At 37.5% G+C, this 19,717-nt stretch overlaps 1 protein-coding gene across 1 annotated transcript in view; it reads left to right on the plus strand.

Annotated features, from left to right (window-relative positions):
- Nucleotides 1-2,106: 2,106 nt before the first annotated feature.
- The window catches only part of SLC16A10 (solute carrier family 16 (aromatic amino acid transporter), member 10), a gene marked incomplete at its 5' end in the record, with an annotated part of 28,537 nt that continues 10,926 nt past the window's right edge, over nt 2,107-19,717 (plus strand). Inside the window, 2 exons of the mRNA XM_009867113.1 lie at nt 2,107-2,251; nt 5,961-6,399. Coding sequence (XP_009865415.1) covers nt 2,107-2,251; nt 5,961-6,399 — 584 coding nt within the window. The remainder of the gene's footprint in view (nt 2,252-5,960; nt 6,400-19,717) is intronic.

A 19,717-nucleotide genomic window follows, 5' to 3' on the forward strand; every position in this document is an offset into this window, starting at 1 on the left:
AGAACTGCAGGCTCTGTATAGGTCACTCTGGGAACGATCATAGAATCATAGAATGGCCTAGGCTGGAAGGGACCTTAGAGATCATTTAATCCAACCTCCCTGTCATGGGCAGGGATGCCACCTCTCGACTAGACCAGGCAACCCATGGGGACCAAGAGGGAATCGAACCCGCGACCTCGGTGTTGTCATTGTTGTCAGCACCGCACTCAAACCACTGAGCTAAGTGGAACTTCTAAGGACTTCTGGGAAGGTTTACAACTGGCTGGTCTCCAGGCGAGCATTTACTCCTTCTGACCTCTGCTTACAAATTGTAGTTGGTATAAGGTTGTCTTACAACATCAAGAGCCATCTGGGCTGTAAAATGGGACAGCCCTGTCTTCCCTTGCCCGCACCCAAGGTGCATTTGAGCTTTCCTTGTCAGGAGAGGAAGAGAAAGGACAGACCTTTCATAAATTTGATCAGTGTCACAGGGGCCTTGTTGTTCCTTATTTTCTGTGCTCTCCCCTCATACATCTCCTGTTTCTGGTGCAGAGGTGCAAGGCTGGCAGGGCTGTCATCTCTGGCTTAGACCTATCTAGAAAATGTCCATAAAAGTACCTCACCCTTCTTCAGTTTGTGCTGTGAAACTCCGTTATATGTACCAAACTCAAAACCCCCCAATAACACCCCCCTACTCCAAACAGTTGGGTCATGATTCATTGAGATCATTGTTTGCCGTAAAATAAAGGTTTTATTTCTTGTACTCTCATTGGTGTTTTTCTCTAGCCATCTGTTCTCCCTTGTCTCTCATTTACATTGTAAACTCTTTGAAGAAACAATTTTTTTTGTTTGCTTGTTTGTTTTGCTCTGCTGTTTTTAGTGCCTTGCACAACGGGGTTTTCATCAACATGTAGGGCTCATTGGTGCTTTAACAACAGTAGTTTTAAGTCTTGGTATTGATAGATACACTTGCAAATATTCTTAATTCGGTCTTTTGGTTGTATATTTTTTCCAGATAATTTTATTTGACCTTATTGCTGAATCACAATTGTTTAACTAACTGTCTTCAGGAAAGATATTCTAAAAAAAAAAATCCAGTTACACAGATTTAAATCCATGCCAACTTGAAAGAATTCTTCGTCTTCCATACAATACAAAAAATAGCTAAAATGTTTTTTCCAGTGCATCTTGCATCAGCAGCTTTTCCCACTACTTGCTTAGACCAGTTATATTTTTTCCAAGTAGATGGGGACATATATCCATCTGATTGTGTTTGTTGTAACTATTGTGCTACAGCAGCTTAATTTACCTTTATACCTTGGGAGAACTGTAGGGTGTAATATCAGTAATGCATGTTTGAAAGACGGGTAAGATGATAGCAGGTAGATGATGTGGCTCTGAACACTTGTGTGAACACCCCTAAATTGAATCTTAATGATTTGAAGACTCATTTACAAACAAAGTATAGTTTTAATAATGTCTGTAAAGTTGGAGCAGTATCAACTGTAGTGATGTTTTCCCATTATGTATGGCAATGGTTGTACTAATTAATTTACATGCAGTCATATTCCTAATTTGTAAAAGCTTATTGCTGTTTGTTTGCTCATGATTGATGTTCAGTATGATCTAGATTTATGTAATTAAGTTAAAAATTTACTAACTTTTTTTCAGCAAACCTGACTGTTCAGTCATTCAAGTCTAGAATTAGATCAGGTGAAATGTGTTAATTGATGAATTGGTGTCAGAATGGACGTGGAACCTCGAAAGTGTCTTTAATGGCCTAGTCATCAGCTTGAATACTAAGTTGCTGGAGGAGTAGGTTGTTTTGTGTTTTTTAAATTTTATTTATTTTTTTTGAGAGAAAAAAAAACTCTGTCAGCTAATTATATTCCTTGAGCTGATGAAGTCTAAATTAGTTCATTATGTCAATTGGTCAGGTTTTTTTAACATGTTATATAAATGTATTTATAAACACATTTAAATATTTTTAAAATGGTTACCCATTTTTTAGCAAATGTTTACCAAAGATTTAATGATGCTGAATAAAATAGTGAAGGCTGAATAAAATCCTAGTTGAAAGTTTAAATCTCTTGGTCTTCTAAAATTCTGTCTTTTTCTGTTTTGCAGCGTGGGTGAGCTCTCTTTCCATGGGGATGGTCTTCTTCTGTTCTCCAATAGTCAGCATATTCACAGACCTGTTTGGTTGTCGAAAAGTAGCTGTTATTGGAGCTGCAGTAGGGTTTATTGGACTCCTTTCAAGTTCTTTTGTAAGGTAAAAACTTTTTTTCTTTGCATTCATAATACTTTATCATAATACAGTGTAGTGGTAATGCAATGCTATAAACAGAATATGAAAGAGTAAGCAGTGCTACTTTATATTATCTGTTAAGAGTAGAAACCTTGTTTGGTTCTTGTATTTCTAACTGTGACTTGTGGAAACTCCCAAGTGGTACTTCCATCTTCAAAAGTAATTTAAGAAAATGTAATATAACCTTGTAACAGCACTCCCCATTTAACAGGAACAACTATGTCTAAATGTATCAATGGCAAGACTAATGCTTATAAGGTTGAAAGAACTGTCCTGGATAAACTCGTGTGTAAGCTGTGTTTGTCCATCAACATTGTTGGTCTTTTCTCTTGTCCTCTCAGTTTGCTTTTAAAACTCTTTTAATGTTGATAAATATGCAGTATGGCTTTCAGGTGTTAATGTTCTCATAAAGTCTGATGTTTCCTTCTATTCTTAGTGGTCTGATTGCCAACACAAAAATAGTGAAGACTTTGGTATAATGTCTTACACTTAGGGCTTATTTTGCCTTCCCCAGGGCTCCGAGTGCTGTGGAGGGTGGGGAGCACAGGTGGGTTCCAGAGGGGCTGGAGGTATGTAGACAGACTTCACCTCTAGATGAGAGGCACAGGATACTCCTGCGAGTAGTTAGCCTCACAGAAGGCCTGCAGGAAGGATCAGTAGTTCAGTGTTTTGTTTTTTTTTTCCTCCATCTAGATTACACTTAATTTTGTACACTTCTGCAAATTTTGCAGAATAAATCCGAAGTAGTACAAGAGTGGCTGATTTGTTGGACATGCCCAGCAGAATACAAGAAAACAGGAAATTAATTTAGTCATCCACAGAAATTGGTTAGTGAAGATGGTGTAAGAAGTAGCAGGAAAATAAGCTGCAGTTACCTCTAGTTCTCAGCCTGCTTTTTCTCCACCCTTAGTGGAGTAAGTACAAGAACAAGTGAAAGCAAAATTCGTAAGAGTTTCCTACAGAGATGAAAATGTATCTGTGTGGACAGGCTTGTGAAAATGTGTTTTCTGCGCCTGTGCTGTGAAGCAGATAGCTGTGAGCTGGCTGTGATCTGGGTGGTGCTATGCCTGGGCTAATATGTCTGGCTTGGGCATATGTCCCCCAATGTGAGGGTATAACCACAAATTTACAGGAAGACAAACAGTTCTCCTAGGTACTGAGACTAGTGTTTATGTTTATTCTTGGAATAACTTATATTTTTGAGAAGAAGAAAGCTTTTTTTTTCTTGTTACTTGAGAAAGTTTCTGATTTTTATTTATTTTTTGATTAATTCAAGTGCAAATACTTGGCTTAATTTTAGTAAGAGCCCCTATTTTCTGATATGTTTTAAGAGTCTTGTTACCACAGGTGAGATGAAAATGGAAAGAATGCATCTTGGAAAAGCCTTTATTCCTCTTAGTTTCCCAGTAGCGTGTTAAGTGATGAATATTAAAAGAGTCTTGTTATTATAAGTTTAAACTCCTGATAAAGGAAAGGTATTTTCTTCCTTTGAATAAAATGCTGTCATCCTAGTTTTGCCCTAATAACCTAGTGGAACAAGGGCACAGAAGAGGCATGCAAAAGGAAGGTGTTTTGTTGTTTTTTGGGGGTTGAGGTTTGGGTTTTTTTTTTTCGGTAAAGTATTTTAGCTTATTTGGGTTTTGGTTTAGAATTTGAGGAGTGCTTTCAGAGGAGAGGTGGAATCTTGTTTGGGTATATGCCATGTTAATGTGCCTTGGTGTTCTGTTACTCGCATTAAAATGATTTATGCTTATGATGTTAATTGAGAGAGTATAGCTCAAATTTAGAAGTCAGTTTCTAAAAAAACCAAACCATTGTGGAGTAGACAAATGTAAATATGATTTACTGCTTGTTTTACATACCAATCTCTTAGGAAAAAGTATTTGTAATGCAGGAAAATATTTTAGTCAGTATGTTATGCTGCAAACTATTTGAATGAATCTACAGATAGAAGCAGAAGTTATGTGACCTTACTGTATTATGTTTCTCCTCTCATAACTTAAGTTTTTATTTTTTCTGGTTATTTTCCATTGGTAAGGGGTAAAGACTGATTAGGTTTCTGCTGGTTTACCTTGTGTATAATCGGTTCTAGGAATTGATAATTTAATGTAGAAAGTATTATGTTACACAAATGTTCCTTTTCACAATAATACACAAAACCGATGTTCCTGGTGTCAGATCTTTGTTAGTCAAATACTATTTTCTAATAATTTCTGTAATTGCATGGGAAGCTTGCTGAGTGTATTTTGATATACAGGGATGCTGGCAGGTAACACCTGACAATGAAAAGCACTACATAAAGCATTCATATTCCTTAAAAGAAGTTAATGTACTGGCTAACAGGTTTAAAAGGTTTTCTATAAGTGCTTTAAAAGCAGTGTTAGCCGCCCATGGTGCATTGAAAAAAAAAAAAAAATCATCACATATCACCTCAAATCTTTTATAAAAGATATTAATTTCTCACACATTGCCTTCATCTAAACATAAAAAAATGTTTCCTTTGACTTAATAATACTATAATATTATTCATTTAATTATACTGCTAAGGCGTCTTGTGACATTAAAAAGGTACTTGCACATGTCGCCTGTGATGTAGTACAACGGCTCTGCTTCATTTCAGTTATGCAGTAGAAGGTAATGGTGGAGAACCTTGTACTGAAGATCTTCAATATGAGATGAAATGTTTCATTCATAATGTTTTTCCCTGTTTCTTAGCATATCTAGTATCTGGATCAAAACACTGAATTTAGAATATTTAATAAAAAGGGGATAATTTGTTTTAAAAAATAAAACATCTGAAAAGTCTATAATTTGCTAAAGATGTGTTATCAAAGCTTGCCAGTATTTTTGTTTTATTTTTCATTATTAATGATGTTCACTACTTTTGCTATTGTATTCTCGTAATAAACTATGTAAATACTTGATTTTTCTGGCTTTATGAGGATTGTTGAGCATTACATTTGAATTGCTATCACAGTGAAGAAATGAGTAAATCAAAACAATATAATTTTCTTTGGAAAAGAAAAAAAGGAAAAAACCCAGCTATGGCTGAACTTACATTTGGCTAATTCATCCTTACAATGTTTTTTAAAAACTGTCTTTTAGTCAAACTATTTACTGAAGTGCTATTTCCAAAGAATTTTGCTTTTCTACCCATGAATTCAGTGAATTCAGTGAAAGCAAACAATGATTGCTGAACTAAGCTGATGCAGTGCATTTCAACTATAAGTATATACAAACTCTTAACTCACTTCTGTAAATATGTGAATCCATTGAAAAACTGTCTTGCCATAAGTGCTTCGCATACAAGACAGTTAATACAGAGCATAGAATCATAGACTGTGAGGGGTTGGAAGGGACCTCTAGAGATCATCTAGTCCAGCCCCCCTGCCAGAGCAGGATCCCCCAGGGCAGCCACACATGAACACACATCCAGGTGGGTTTTGAAAATCTCCAGAGAAGGAGACTCCACAACCTCTCTGGGCAGCCTGTGCCAGGGCTCTGTCACCCTCACAGTAAAGAAGTTTCTCCTCATGTTGAGGTGGAACTTCCTATGTTCTAACTGAAACCCGTTCTTTCTTGTTCTATTACTGGGCACCACTGAAAAGAGATTGTCTCCTTTCTCTTGACACCCACGCCTCAGATATTTGTGTACTTTTTTCTTTTGATGCAGCACCATTGAGCCCTTGTATTTCACCTATGGAATCTTATTTGCCTGTGGCTGCTCCTTTGCGTACCAGCCATCCTTGGTCATTCTCGGGCACTATTTCAAGAAACGCCTTGGACTGGTGAATGGCATCGTCACTGCCGGCAGCAGCTTGTTCACCGTGTCGCTGCCCTTCCTCCTGAGAGTTTTGATCGATTCTGTCGGCCTGTACAACACCCTGCGGGTCCTCTGCATCCTGATGTTTATTCTCTTCCTGGCTGGATTTACGTATAAACCCCTTGTTTCTGGTGCCAACGATGAGGAAGAAGGGAAGAAGGGAAAATTCGGATTTCCTCCTGGGAAAAAGATTTGCAATTTCTCTGTTTTCAAAGTTCTCAGTTACCGAATCTGGGCTTTTGGAATCCCAGCTGCCCTCTTTGGATACTTTGTGCCTTACGTTCACTTGGTAAGTGCACGTCTTTTTCCTACATATGATGGATTTAAAACTAGAGCTATTAGCCCTTGTGTTACAGACTATGATGATGTTTCGTGGTAGGAAGCAATATTTAAAGTACAAGTTGTGTTGGGGAGAAAGATGACATTAATTTTGATGTTGTCTGTGATTAAAAGAAGACTCTAAGCAGAACTATTTTTTGAGACAGTTAAAATTTTAGTTCCTTGTTCTCAGCCTATGGTTTAAAATACTTTAACACACAAAAAAGGACATTTGAAAAGTATTCTGTACTATTCCAAAGAGGGTTCTTTATTTTGGTACTCGGCTGTATGTGTTGCCAATGATAACTTGTGCATTTTTAGAGGAGTAAGGGAAGGACTAAATAACAGAAAATAGGAAAACTTCTAACTTTTGTTCCTTGAAATTGAGGCATGTTTGTGAAAATGTGCATTTTAAAAGATCTATTTTATTCACCTTTTTTCAAGCTTACTGAAAGCAAAATAACAGGATTTTTCTGTCTCAAACTTTGGCTTTGAAGTTTACCACTACAGCACTAACTATAACTATAACTAATATAATCCTGTTATCCTGTGTTTCTAGCTGCCAATTTAGCTGGCTTTTATTGCTCTCTACACTAACTGATAGAGCCTGTTTCCGTAGCAGAGTTGTTTGCAGGTGTTTTGTTTTCCTATATTACACTGTTAATATCTGAAATATATGCAACTAGGAAGGACGTTAAATGTATCTGGCTGGCATGTATTGCACTAAAATGGTGAATTACTTCTGAATGGCTTCCTGATGACTCTGTCTAAACCGAAGTGATTCAAAGCAAAAGGCTTAAAAGGGGAAGGGAAAAAAAAAGAAGCCACCAACCTGCAATGGGATGCTCCGTTTAGATGATTACACACCCTCATATTCAAGAGTACTTGATAAAGAGCATGGACTAGCAGAACTGGAACCGATTAGGAAAACAGAAGGGATCATGTCAATGTTTATTACTAATCTGTGACAGAACAGTAAGATTAATGATAATAAATGTCTTATTCTGACAGAAAATCTTCAATTCCTTAAAAGCCCATGGTGTGTGTGCAATATATAGCAAGTGGTGTTAGTGCTTTCTGGTAATATATTGATTAGATAACTGACTCTGCTTCAGACACTTATTTCAAAAGTGACCTTAGGGTGGAGGCTGGTGGAGGCTGTGACCTGGCTTTTATTCATGGCTCATTCTTCTTTCTTTCTTAATCATGTAGATCTTACTCTGTAGCACTTAGAATTAAGACTATTTTGAAGGACTGTACTGAGCTATTGTGACATCTTATGCTATTTGTCCTTAAGTTTTGAAATAAAGCTGTTCAGAGGAGTAGAAGGGAAGTACTGTAGAGAAAGCTATTAGGTAGGTCATAAATGATGATTAACACTTGCAGAGAACTGCACAAGGCTATGCAAGCAGTCTCTGGCAGAGAACCTCTAAAATGCATTTATTTAACAAGAAGCTTGCAGTGTTTTAGCAAGATGCCTGTATAAGTGTTTTTCATTTCTAGATTGGACTAAAGCTACTGGTTGACTTGTAGAGGACAACCCCCTTTTTATCCTTCTTTAATATTATATATTTTTTCTTTCTGTAGTGTTCTTGTACTCGTGTTGAGTGCTTTTTATCAGATTGGCACAAATTCTGATTGCGAAATACAGCTCTAGTGCAGGAAAACAACTTAATCAAGGCTGTTCCTAATAAAATGTTTGAGAACACTATAAAACTATTCCAAAGTACAGTTAGAATCTAATATTAAAAAGATTACTCAAAAATATACTAAGAGTTTTAAATTCAATCTTTTCTTTTTTTCCTCTCAGTTTCAGAGGTACCATGAAGCTTAACTATTTATAACACAAAATCTTCAATAGTAGCCCGTTTGCCTAGTGCGGCACTTTTGAGGGAAAATTTCACCAGTTCTTAGGAACTCTTTCCTGAGGAGTTTTTATTATCAAAACCCCCTCCTAAAACTCACAAGTTCTTGTTTTAATTTACTTGTCTCTGACTAAATTTTACTGTACAATTCTCTGGCCTTCCTGTAAATCAGAGAGGAAAATCTTCTTAAACAATGCATGGTAAGCTCCCACTATTTTAAAATAAACCATTCTAAACAAGAAATTTATCTCTCATTCTCCACTTTGCAGATATATTATTAAATGGAAAATAGCTTGATTTTTTTTTTGTTTTTAATATTTTCAAACATCTGTTTATGATTGTTTTCTGTTTGCTTATGTATGTGGCCCATTAAGTACTGTGTAAGTGCTCATAATCTTTCAGAAAGCTTGACATGCAGGTAGCCTAATAAAATAATCTCTAGCTTTACTGATGTTGAAATGGAAAATTAAAACTTGAACTTCATAAATAGCAGTAATTTCACTTCCAGAATGTACAAGACTTTTCTAACCTTCAGTCTTAGATAAGTGATAAGGATGAAAAGAGTTCAATACCTGCAGGTCATTTGTTTAATAATTTTATGTGATTGTCAAGGATGGATGTATCCTCGGTAGCAGAAAACTTTGTGATAGAAAGGAAGAGTTCAAATTCCTGACTTGGAGGATGCAGTTGTAGGACTAACAGTAAACTTGCTGCTTGAGGATTAAAGAATGAAGTGTTCTTGCAGCTAAACCCACCGTTTCTGTAATTATTTCTATGTAAACCTAAAGTCAAGAATTTAGTTTGCTTCTAGAATTAAGCAAAGGCTCATTCCTGTAACTTAATTGTTTCAAAAAAGGAAAACCTTTTTTAATTGAAAGAGGTATTTATTTTTATGGAGACATGAGTAAGTGAAGAACTGAACCGTAGCATTCTTTGCTGGTGGGCAGTGATGTGTGCTGGGGGGAACTACTTAAAACCTTACAAAGTCTCTGTTGATCTGTATTTGAGAAAGTGAGTAGATGAACGTTTATGAAGAAACAACGTAGATTCTGCCCTTCGGCACAGATACTTCAACTCCAATAGATAGATCTGGACTCCTTTTTTTTTTTTAATCTTAATTTTGTCTGCTTTTGATGAAAAGGCCAAATTTTATGTACTTCCAGTACATAAACGTACGTACTTGCAGATAAGTCAAAGACTATAAGGAATAAAACCTTTTTGCTGGTATGTCTACCAAACAAGATTATATTCCTCAGCTTTTGAAAAATGAAGTTACTATTGTTCTGTCTACTAAACTTTTAAAATTGTAGCAATACCGGAAAAGGGATATGATACTTGAACATTTGACAGTTTTTCTTGTGCTTAAACTCCTGAATTTTTCCACTGTTGGGGCTGGCCGACAACAGCCAGATTGCTGGAACGAGATGCTGGTTGTAAGTGCCCTAAGAAAAAAAACCACTTGTACATGGAGCCTCCGTACCTACAACTCTTCCCTTAGCCCTCAGACCTAGTTCCTGAACTTAGCAAGTCCCATTTTTCCCGCTGGGAAAGACAGTTGGCACAGGCCATACTGGTTAGGATTTTTGTGTGTCGCCACTCCAGGTGGTGGTGAGCAGAGGCTGCGGACTTGGGGTTCTGTGGTCACTGTGCATCAGCTGCTGTCTGCTGGCTTGGTGCGGCACAGGAGCTCCTTAAGCCCCAGGCAGGGTCTCTGAGTGCTTCTGAGGCTAGCCCTGATTGCTGTACGATTCTTCCTTCTGTTGGAAAGGAGGATGCATGCTATGAAACTTCTGTTAAGAGGGAAATAAAAGCTCATTTGGGGCTTCGGAATAATAGGATTAGACGGGTCTTTTTGCAATTTTAACTATCTGCCTTGTTTGCTAGATAGAGTAAAAAGCTGTTAAAACCTGAGGAAACAACTTGCTTGTGAACTAGGCTCTAACATGCATGCTGTGAAACTTCTGTTAAGAAAGAAATAAAAGCTCATTTGGGGCTTTGGAATAGTAGGATTAGATGGGTCTTTTTGCAATTTTAACTATCTATCTGCATTGTTTGCTAGATAGAGTAAAAAGCTGTTAAAACCTGAGGAAACAACTTGCTTGTGAACTAGGCTCTAACTAAAATTAAATCAAGAAATCAGTTCTGTGGTATGCTAGATAGATTCGTATCAAGAAGCTGGCAGTGATTGCCAGTCCCTGACTGGTGGGTATCAGCTATGTGTGAAATAGCAGTCATGTTCCTTTTGGCTCTTAAAGGGGAGAACCAAAAAGGGAGGGACTTTCCTTATCCCAGTTGAATTGGTGTCAAATTCCATTAGTCAGGTATTCCATTCTGTGGGGTACTGGGGAATTGGGTTGGGACAAATGCTATAAATGTTTTGATTTAATTTTATTATATACTTTGAGCATTAATTCCAATTACTGAAGAGCAAACTGATAATTCATCAGATTACTAAATCAAATGATTGTTATTCCTCTCAGTCTTAAAACCAATCAAAACTGATCAAGAGTTGTTTTTCTTTTGATGTCTCTCTAAAATAGGCAAAATAGCTGAATTAAAAACTGATTTAGTCCATGCAGGCTTAAATTGTGAGTTCCTGTTCCATGATGGGTACATACTTGTGTATGTAGAGAAATCTCTGGTTAGCAAGTAGGTAGGAGGAGTATATGTGTTCTGTGTCTGTGTGCTTCCTGTTTAAGATATGAAAAATATGTGCCTGGCCATTTTTTTCCCCAGTAAATTCCTTGATAGAATGTGTCTTGGTAAACAGATTTAAATACTGAATTTATTCTGCTCCATAGAAAAATACTGAAGATTCAGTGTTTCATTGCTTCTCTGAGTCTGTATGTGCTAGAAATAGATTCAAGGAACAGGAAAGCGAGACTTAATACTTGGAAAAACTAGGTAGATACTGCCTCATATTTTAGACACTGCCTCATATTTTAGATACTACTGCTGAGAAACAAGGCATGACCTTGGATTTTGCTCCAAGATTTTCATCAACTGTTTTGGAAAAGAAAAAATATCTCAAAATGGAAAGTAAAGAGGTTTCCAAGCAGGTGGCCAGCTAAAAGTTATTCCAGAAAGCCAGAGCAGCCCCAGGACTGTTGTTAGATACTGACTCAGGCTCTGCTGGCATCGCACTTGAAAACAGGAGGTTTGCTGGCTCCCTTGGTAAATTGCCTTTTGAGATTCTTGGGGAAACTTTCTACCAACGAAGTGAAGGCACAGGCCCTAGATAAGCCTAGCTGCCAGTAATGAACACTGTGTAGCTGTTTTTCACTGCGAAACAAAAATGTACCTTAGTTTATGTATCCTCTATGGTTCTGAGCTTTGCTGTATGAAAACCAGAAACATGCTACATTTTGAAGAATTTGGAGGAGATTCCTTGCTCGCCATGGCATTACATGTTGCATGAAGGTAAACAGTTTAGCTGCCTTCTCTTTTTATAGATCTTAGGAATGGCTGGGAAGAAGTGCCAGGGATGGCAAACATTCTTACCAGGCCACTAAACCTCTGCTTTTCTCAGTCTGCAGACAGCTGTGACAGATGGAGGCAGGACCTTGCTGTGTTTCCTTGGAGGCCGCTTGGCCTGTTTTGAGCACTTGAGTTAGCATTTCCCAGCATACCGAGTCATCTTGGGCTCTCCTTCATCTGGATAATCCTTCCACTTCAGTTCATTTCCTGTTCATTAGCTCCTGTGGTTTTTCAGCAGTCCTTCCAATGATATGTTTTACAATAGGAAGTTTCCTGGGAAATAGGAAATTACTCACTTTGATCTCACAAAAAAAAAGAAAAAATCCTTGAGAAAACCTGTCCACCTGCAAACTGAAATGAAATGTAATTGAGAGACTGGTTCTTATGTCCTAACTTTCAGAATTTGGTATTTTCATTACATTACCACATGTGTGAAGTTTCTTAGCCTGTGTTAGGTCAAAACCATTAACACTACCAGGGCCCTTGTAATCTGGATTATTGACACCTTTAAGGATTTTAACTTAGCTCTTTGAGGTAGCTGACTAATGCGGGCAGATCTTCTCTACAGAAAATACTTAATGATGAAATATTTAGGGACCGAATCAAAGAGCTCAATAGGATTTTCTTAAACTCCTGGAAGTCAAACCTTCTCCCTTGGCATAACGAAGGTTGTGGTGGCATCTTAGTTTTCCACATTTGTAAGGACTTACCTCTCTTGCAGTAAGCTCTAGAGCCTGTTCAGGCTTGCAGATGAAAACACAACAGTGAGAGTATGTGTTGTGCCGCCCGCCAGGCTGCATCTGTGGTCATGTATGGGCTGTTGAAAGCTGGCTTGTTCCACAGGCAGGTTTTTTTTTATATACACAGACTTCTGCCACCTTGAAATTCTAGATGAGTTTAGTATGTGTCTGTGGGGACCTCCTTTTCATCTCCAGGGCAACTAGTTCACTGGGGGAAGCTCCCTAGTTTTAGTGACACAGTGCCCTCAAAATGTAAACTGACTTTTCAGAACTCACATATCTATTCTTTAGACAATCTTCGGGTTTAAAGACAGCAATAGGCAAATATTACAATTGTGTTTTCTGTTAACAGAGAGGATAAGTGAAGTTTTAAACCAATATATATCAGAGGTATTTCATCCAAATGGATGATGGGCACTTAAAGGCTAAATCATTTAGGCAATCTGCTTCTCAGATAGAAGCTAAACCATGTTCAGTATCTTCACAATCCTAACAAGACACACATTTTCATTCCTGGGAGAGGCAGGGAGATTGGATTCTTTGTAAAATACTTGCTGATCATAAGAACCTTTAAATGTGTATATACAAACCGATTTTCTAGGCTACATCACATAACCAGACAGCTCAGATAAATATTAGGCTGTCTGCTGTGTGGTTTAGTCTGTCTCTGGCTTTTCTGTTTTATTAATTTGAAGTTGCTGGGTCTAGTGCTGTGCCCACATAGTCTGTCCTTGGGTAAAGGGATAGTGCTGTCCACGGGTCTATACTTCCTGTCTTTCGCTTGAAAATCCATTTTGTTCCTGTTCTTTAGCAAGGAAAAGTCTTTTTTAAACTTTGAAGACAACATAATGAATAGGACGACTTGCTCATATGGATTATGGATGATGCAGATTTTTGTTGCCAGATTTGATTTCTTCCCTTCTCCTCGCCTTTTTTCCCCTCTGTAGTGTAAGACTTTTGCCTTAATGTGATTAAACTATTCCGCTGTTTTATCACCTTGGGCTGCTGCCTTACATTGAACCAGGATGATTTGTCCTTCAGCTCTGTTCTTTACCAGCGAGCTGTTTTGACTTCTCTGCCCATTTCTCCCTCTTTATCAGTGATGTGCCGTACTTTTGTTAATCAGACTCAGATTCTGCTGTGCAGATTAAATGTTTGAACCTTTGCCCCCCAGGAACATGTGCCAATAAAAACTGTTTTCCTGTGCAACCAACCTGAAGAAATGAAGAGCCAAGCTCTCATGAGATCCTCTGTAGCCAGTTTTTCAAGGAACTTAACCTGAAATTCTTATTAATGTACTTTGAAATTTGTATTCTCTTCCATGTACTCAGTTTCTGAGAGGGTTTATTTATGCAGGATGAAACTGTGTGTGTTCTGCCCTTTCAGAAAAACAGCCATCTCCCACTTGTAAACTCCACACTCCCCAAGCAAACCTTTGGGTCATTAAGAAGGATTATACTGGAAAATGTGAAGGGTGTAGAAACCACCCAAGATCCTCCAGGCAGATCTGAGCTGCTATATCGGGACAAGCTATAGGACAGTCTGGATGAATCCCACTGCAGCAGTTTATGTTCTGCCCAACAAGACCTGAGTGGTCATCCATCATGTTGCTTACAAATATTCTTGTAACTCTTCAAGCCTCCCTTACCCATGTTCTGTCTCCTACTAAATATTGTTGGGTGTGACATCTCTAGATGAGACTCCTCATCTGAGAAGCGGGTGTTTCGGTTGCTGTTCTGGCAAGAGTGCTCATCTCTGTGTGGGCAGTGGTAGTTCCTGTGTGTTCTCTACAGTGGGATGCGCATCTGCCTAAGGAGCCACAGTAGGAAGGAGTTACCTGCCGTGCAGGCAGTGAAGCTCTTTAGCTCGGGCGTTCTGCATGTACAGTCCTAATCCCATACCCCCCTCCTCCCTTTCTATCCTGTGACCCTGGATTCCACAGTGGAGACAAAGAGAAGCACAGATACAAATTCTGTCCTTTATGTCTGAGTGTCGAGCATGATGAAGAGTACTATATATGCTGTAAGGACTCTAGTAACCAAAAATCTCTAAACGTCAACATAAACACATACACATACTGAACAAATTTGGTTCTTGTAAGGTAAGTACTATCTTTGTTTTGTGAAGCACTTGTATTAAGTCATAAATTTGCTACTTCTGAAATGTGGAGTAAAATAATGTTTATTATCTATTTGGTATGTCTAGATTTGTTTTACTCAAACTGGAAAAAAAATAGCCTCCGTCGCTACGTTCACTTGCTTTTATTGACTACTGTTCCAAGAAACTTGTTCTTTCCTTCAGATCTCCTACATCAGTCATTTGTGTGAAGTCTACTACATCTTTTATTACCCAGAATCTGCTATTAGTCTATTTTGTAACAACAGGATAGTATCTTTTAAATTATGTCCAGTACTAACAGGTAACTGTGTCAAACAAATATTTCTCTATACTTGTAGATAATCTAAAAAAGCTAACCCTATACATACAACTGTCAATTTTAGCATTATTGCCTTTCTCATCCACTTAATCTACCATATTTCCATCTCCAATGGAAGACTAACAAGGCACTAGACTTGTAAAAAGGTCCTATGTAATTATTAAGTGGATATCTCAGAGACCCCAAATCTTCAGTGGCTCCCCATGCTCTACCTGCTTTTCTAATCTTTGCATTTATCTCCCTTCAGATCTCAACATCTGCTGCAGTTTGACTGCCCAGGTTAGTGAAATTTTCCCCCTTTTATCCACTTCTGTAATTATTCTGTGCACCAATTTCTTTCCCTGTATTCCTCAATGTTGATCTGACAGTATTTATTCTTGGCCAGATTGTTCGCTTTTGACTTTGGAGGTGGTGTTGGTAAAATAAATAAATAATTCCCTACTTTATACTTTTGTTATGAAAGCACGTTTATCATAAGTAGAGAAAAATTAGAAAGTAAAAAGAAAACAAATGTTTTCTGTTTTTCTTTTTTTTTTTTATTACTAGCAGATTAGAATGTCTGAGTTACCTTGTGGTTTTCTTTATCAGTTTCTGACAGCACAGTAGTTAATGTACTCTTGCCTAATACAAAGTACTCTAATAGCAAACAGCATATAGTTCACTAAGGTGTAAAGTGTGGGTATTTTTTTTTTTTGAAAATATTATTTTAATGGCAAACTCAGCTTGAAGCATTTGGACTCAAACTGAACTTTTTTTTCAAGCTCTACAAGTGCCTAGAAACCTGAGATCACAGCTGGTGTCCTCATATAGACTAAAGAAAACTAATCACCAAAATTAAGTGAAGGACCTTTCACTCAGTTACAGAACAGTTTGAGTCCAGTGTCTGCTCCAAGAAGAGCTGCATAGAAACCCTCTTTGCTTTTTAAATCTTGTTAAATCCTTGTGAATTTCTTTCCATGTATTTTAAATTTTCCTTTTAGGAGATCCTGCAATCTAGTTCTTTCCATTTGATTGCCAGTAACTGTCAAGCTGTGAGCTATTTTTCACATTCTTATGACTGAGTTAAAATTTTGTCATTTTGACTGAGCAGAATATTCCCTAGGAAAATGGAGAAGTGGTTTTGGATTGTTCCAAGCGGGAAAGAAAATTGAACATAAATATCTATATCCTGAGTAGGGGCATATCCTGAGAAGGGCTTTTATCTCTGTATGAGGTGGCGAGACTGTCATCTCTTTCTGTTGTGTTTTAAATGAAAACATGACTACTTGATTCAATTTCTTTGGGCCTTGATCTGGTAGATATTTGGCACCGTATTTGAAACTTCCACCCAGAATGGAGACTCTTGCAGGAGCTGTCTTCTGTGTTTCCCTGTAGAACAGGAAAGGCACTTCACCCGCCTCTGAGAGCTCACTATGACCATGTCCATAAGTAGATTTCTCATATCGAAGTGTTATGAGTACCCTCAGAATTAGGTAGCAGCTGAATAAAGGTTTGAGAATCTGTCTTGGTTAGGTGGATGAATGAGTCCCTACTTTACTAACCAGTTAACCTCAAGTTAGTTGCTTAGTGTGGTGTTCTTCAAGATATGTAAGAAACAGTCTTTGTGTTCAAGAGTTTTAGAAGAGGCTAGTGTAAATAAACTGCTTTCTTTTCACACAAATGAGAGTAGTATGATCTTCTCTGATAATCTTACTGCTAATTCTGCTGCTGCGTTGAAAAATTTGCTAGAGGTCACAGCACTGTTCTATAAAATGGAAACCTGTCCTGTTGTAAAAGCTTTTTGTTCCTGGCTAGTTATTTTCACTGATGCAAATAAACATTTTTCCTTCTGATCTTAGTCCAGCTTCCCGTGTTTCTCTTTGCCTCTGTTACCTTCCTGTCTGCGTAGTTACAGAACACGAGCTCCCTCCTGTTACGTGTTTCAGGATGGCAGACTTCAGACACCTTGAATCTCTCTTTCAAAGCTTTTTTCAAGCTGAGGGGAACTCCCCTCACTTGACTTGAAGACCTTTAGGTCCAAAGAGTAAGAAGCTTCTCCAGGGAGCAGTTTGGAGCATCAGGATCAGACCTCTGAGTTGCCTCTCAAAGAATCTTTTTTGGATTAGAAAGACTATCTGGCTAAGGCAGTCATCTTAAGCTCAGCAGCAAGGAGGGGAATCCCTTTGAGACATGTAAATGCTGTAACTAATGCAATATTCTAATAGAGATTTTGTTTGTTGTATTATAATGGTGTTAGCACTTCCCCTTTCCCACTTGGTATTTCATTTAATTGGTTAATACACAGTTAGTCCCCACATAGTTAATTGTAAATTTACCTTTAGCTGGAGAACCGAATTGACAGAAGTTAAATCTATGCTTTCTACAAAATTTATGTAATATTTCCAGCAAAGTCTAATTTAGACAAAAATAAGGTAGGAAACTGGGTATTTAACTGAAGTAAATATAACTACTAACAGTTCTTATCACTTTTGTTAGCAAATTTTTGTACTTAACTTTGGAAAAGTAGGATATACTGTTACGTTCCTCTCTTCAGTATGCTTTCATTATTTTTATTTTCAAGCTAGGCTGATGAAGTTTGACCTTATTTTTGGAAGTTAGGGCCAAGGCAATATCATCAGTATAGACAAAGTAGTACAATATAAAAAAAAAAGTTGAGAAAGACTAAACTGGGTGTGTAGCAGCATACTTTTATTAAACTTTTACTTAAGTGTGCTAAATAATCATACTATAAGCTGTTAATTTAATATAACGAGGACGAGCTTGTTATATTAGGTTTTAGTTGCTTCGCTTCCATTAGCTGCTTTGAGAACCCATCATATGTTGTATTTACAACAATTAGACAAAGTGGGATTTTTTTAAGAAAGTCCAGTGCACACAGTGTTAGTGATCCATGGCTAATGAAGTAATTTTTTTTGTTACTTTGGATATTTGTATGGATATCTTAATCCATTGTTTTGGTATTTCGGAATTTCTTAATCATAGTCTATCATAATACCTTCAGTTTTAATTACATGAATTATAACTCGATAACACTTTATCATATTAGCAAATGCCACAATGATTTGAAAAAAATGCCTTAGATTATACTTCTAAAATTTAAGTAAGTGGTGATGTCAGGAAATTCCTTCCTTCAGTCACAAGGTTACTTATAATCAGCAGATTTACCAAGGTAGAGCTTAAAAAAATGTTTTCAAGTTTATAACAGTCAAAAAGTCTGTATTTGAACTGTACTAAGACATCTATGAAGTTAGTTTATGAACTACAGAGAAGACAACTGGAGGTATGCTAGTACTTTTGCCAGTTTAGTTTGAGTACAGACTTTACTTTGCTAAAGGAGCTTTTTAAATATATATTTTTAAAGTATTTTATTTTTTTTTTAAAGTCATGCTTATCAAATTTCTGCTTATTGCCAGATCTTTCTTTTGGATTCTGTGCACGTTGCCCATATCTTTAATAATGGGTAATGACCAAAACAGGATATAGTTCAGCTGAGGCTTTCCTGGTGGTGAGCATTATGTGATGGTCATGTCATGAAATGATATATTCTATTACTTTTGCAATATGAAGACATGGTTAGAACATGCTGAAGTTTAATCTGCTAAACTTTCAGTTCTCTTTCTGGAGAGCTGTTGCCAGTTTGTTCTTCCATCTTGTATTCATGCATCTGATTTTTACCTCATGTAGTGTTTTTTGAGTGTTATTTACCTCATCATGTTTCAATGGAAATTAATCATTTTTATTTCACGCTATTGACCGAGATGCCAGATTGCCAAGATAGTTTTGAATTCTTGTCTTTTTCTTTATAGGGCCTTCCAATACTCATCAATGGATGTAATTTGAAAATTTATTAAGTATATTCTCTATTACACTGCCCATATAATTAATGAAAATGTTAAATAGTGGTAGATTTGGGCCGGCTTTTATGGATCCTTCTTTGACATATGTGGTTTTGCAATGAATAATTAGTTAAAATTAGCTTTTTTCAACATTTAAACATGCATCTTTAAAGTTGTTGCATTTAAGTTCATGTATTTCAAACTGGCTCATACAGTTGTTATGTTGGAGAGAATTCCAATACACCGGCCAAGGTCAAGATCTGTTGCAGTTGTCCTTCCCTGTATTGTCAAGGTTTGCTACCTACTGAGTTATAGAGAGGAATTAGGATTGTTTTTCTCACAAATTGATGTTGGTCCTTACCTTGTGATGCTACCTGTTGGATGTTTATGAATAGTTCTGTTTTTCTCTTCTGCTGTTATTCTGGAAATTCAAGCTAATGTGATGGACCTGTAACTCTCCGGGACTTGCTGATAGCAGCTAATTCTGGACACTGGCTAGTTCAGCTTTGAGAGTAGGAAGAGGCCCACGGGAGACACTGCTTTAGGCCACAAGGAACGGGTAGAACCAAGACTGCAAGTTGTGCATTGTAGTCACAAGTGAGAATAAATTTAAAAAGCATGAAAAAAGGGAAGATTATTTGACGATTTAACTCTTGATCCTTGTGTGTACGCAACGCTTCAGTTGTTGCACACCCCTGGCTTTATTCCTCAGCCTTATTTTCAATCACTGAGCTTCCCCGGGTGTGTGTTCGTGCCTTCTCTGTCTTGCTGCTGCTGCTCAAACCACACCATTCCACCAGCATCCTTGTGCCCATTTCTTTGTGGTGTCTCTTGAGGCTTCAGTGGGATCCAGCCTCTGTTGGCTCCTCCAGGAGCTACTAGTGGGGAGTGGAACCTGAAAATACCCTGAGAGATGGAGTGGAAAGAGGGAAAG

The sequence above is a fragment of the Apaloderma vittatum genome, unplaced genomic scaffold, assembly GCF_000703405.1.
Source record: "Apaloderma vittatum isolate BGI_N311 unplaced genomic scaffold, ASM70340v1 scaffold4570, whole genome shotgun sequence".
Classification (NCBI taxonomy): Eukaryota; Metazoa; Chordata; class Aves; order Trogoniformes; family Trogonidae; genus Apaloderma; species Apaloderma vittatum.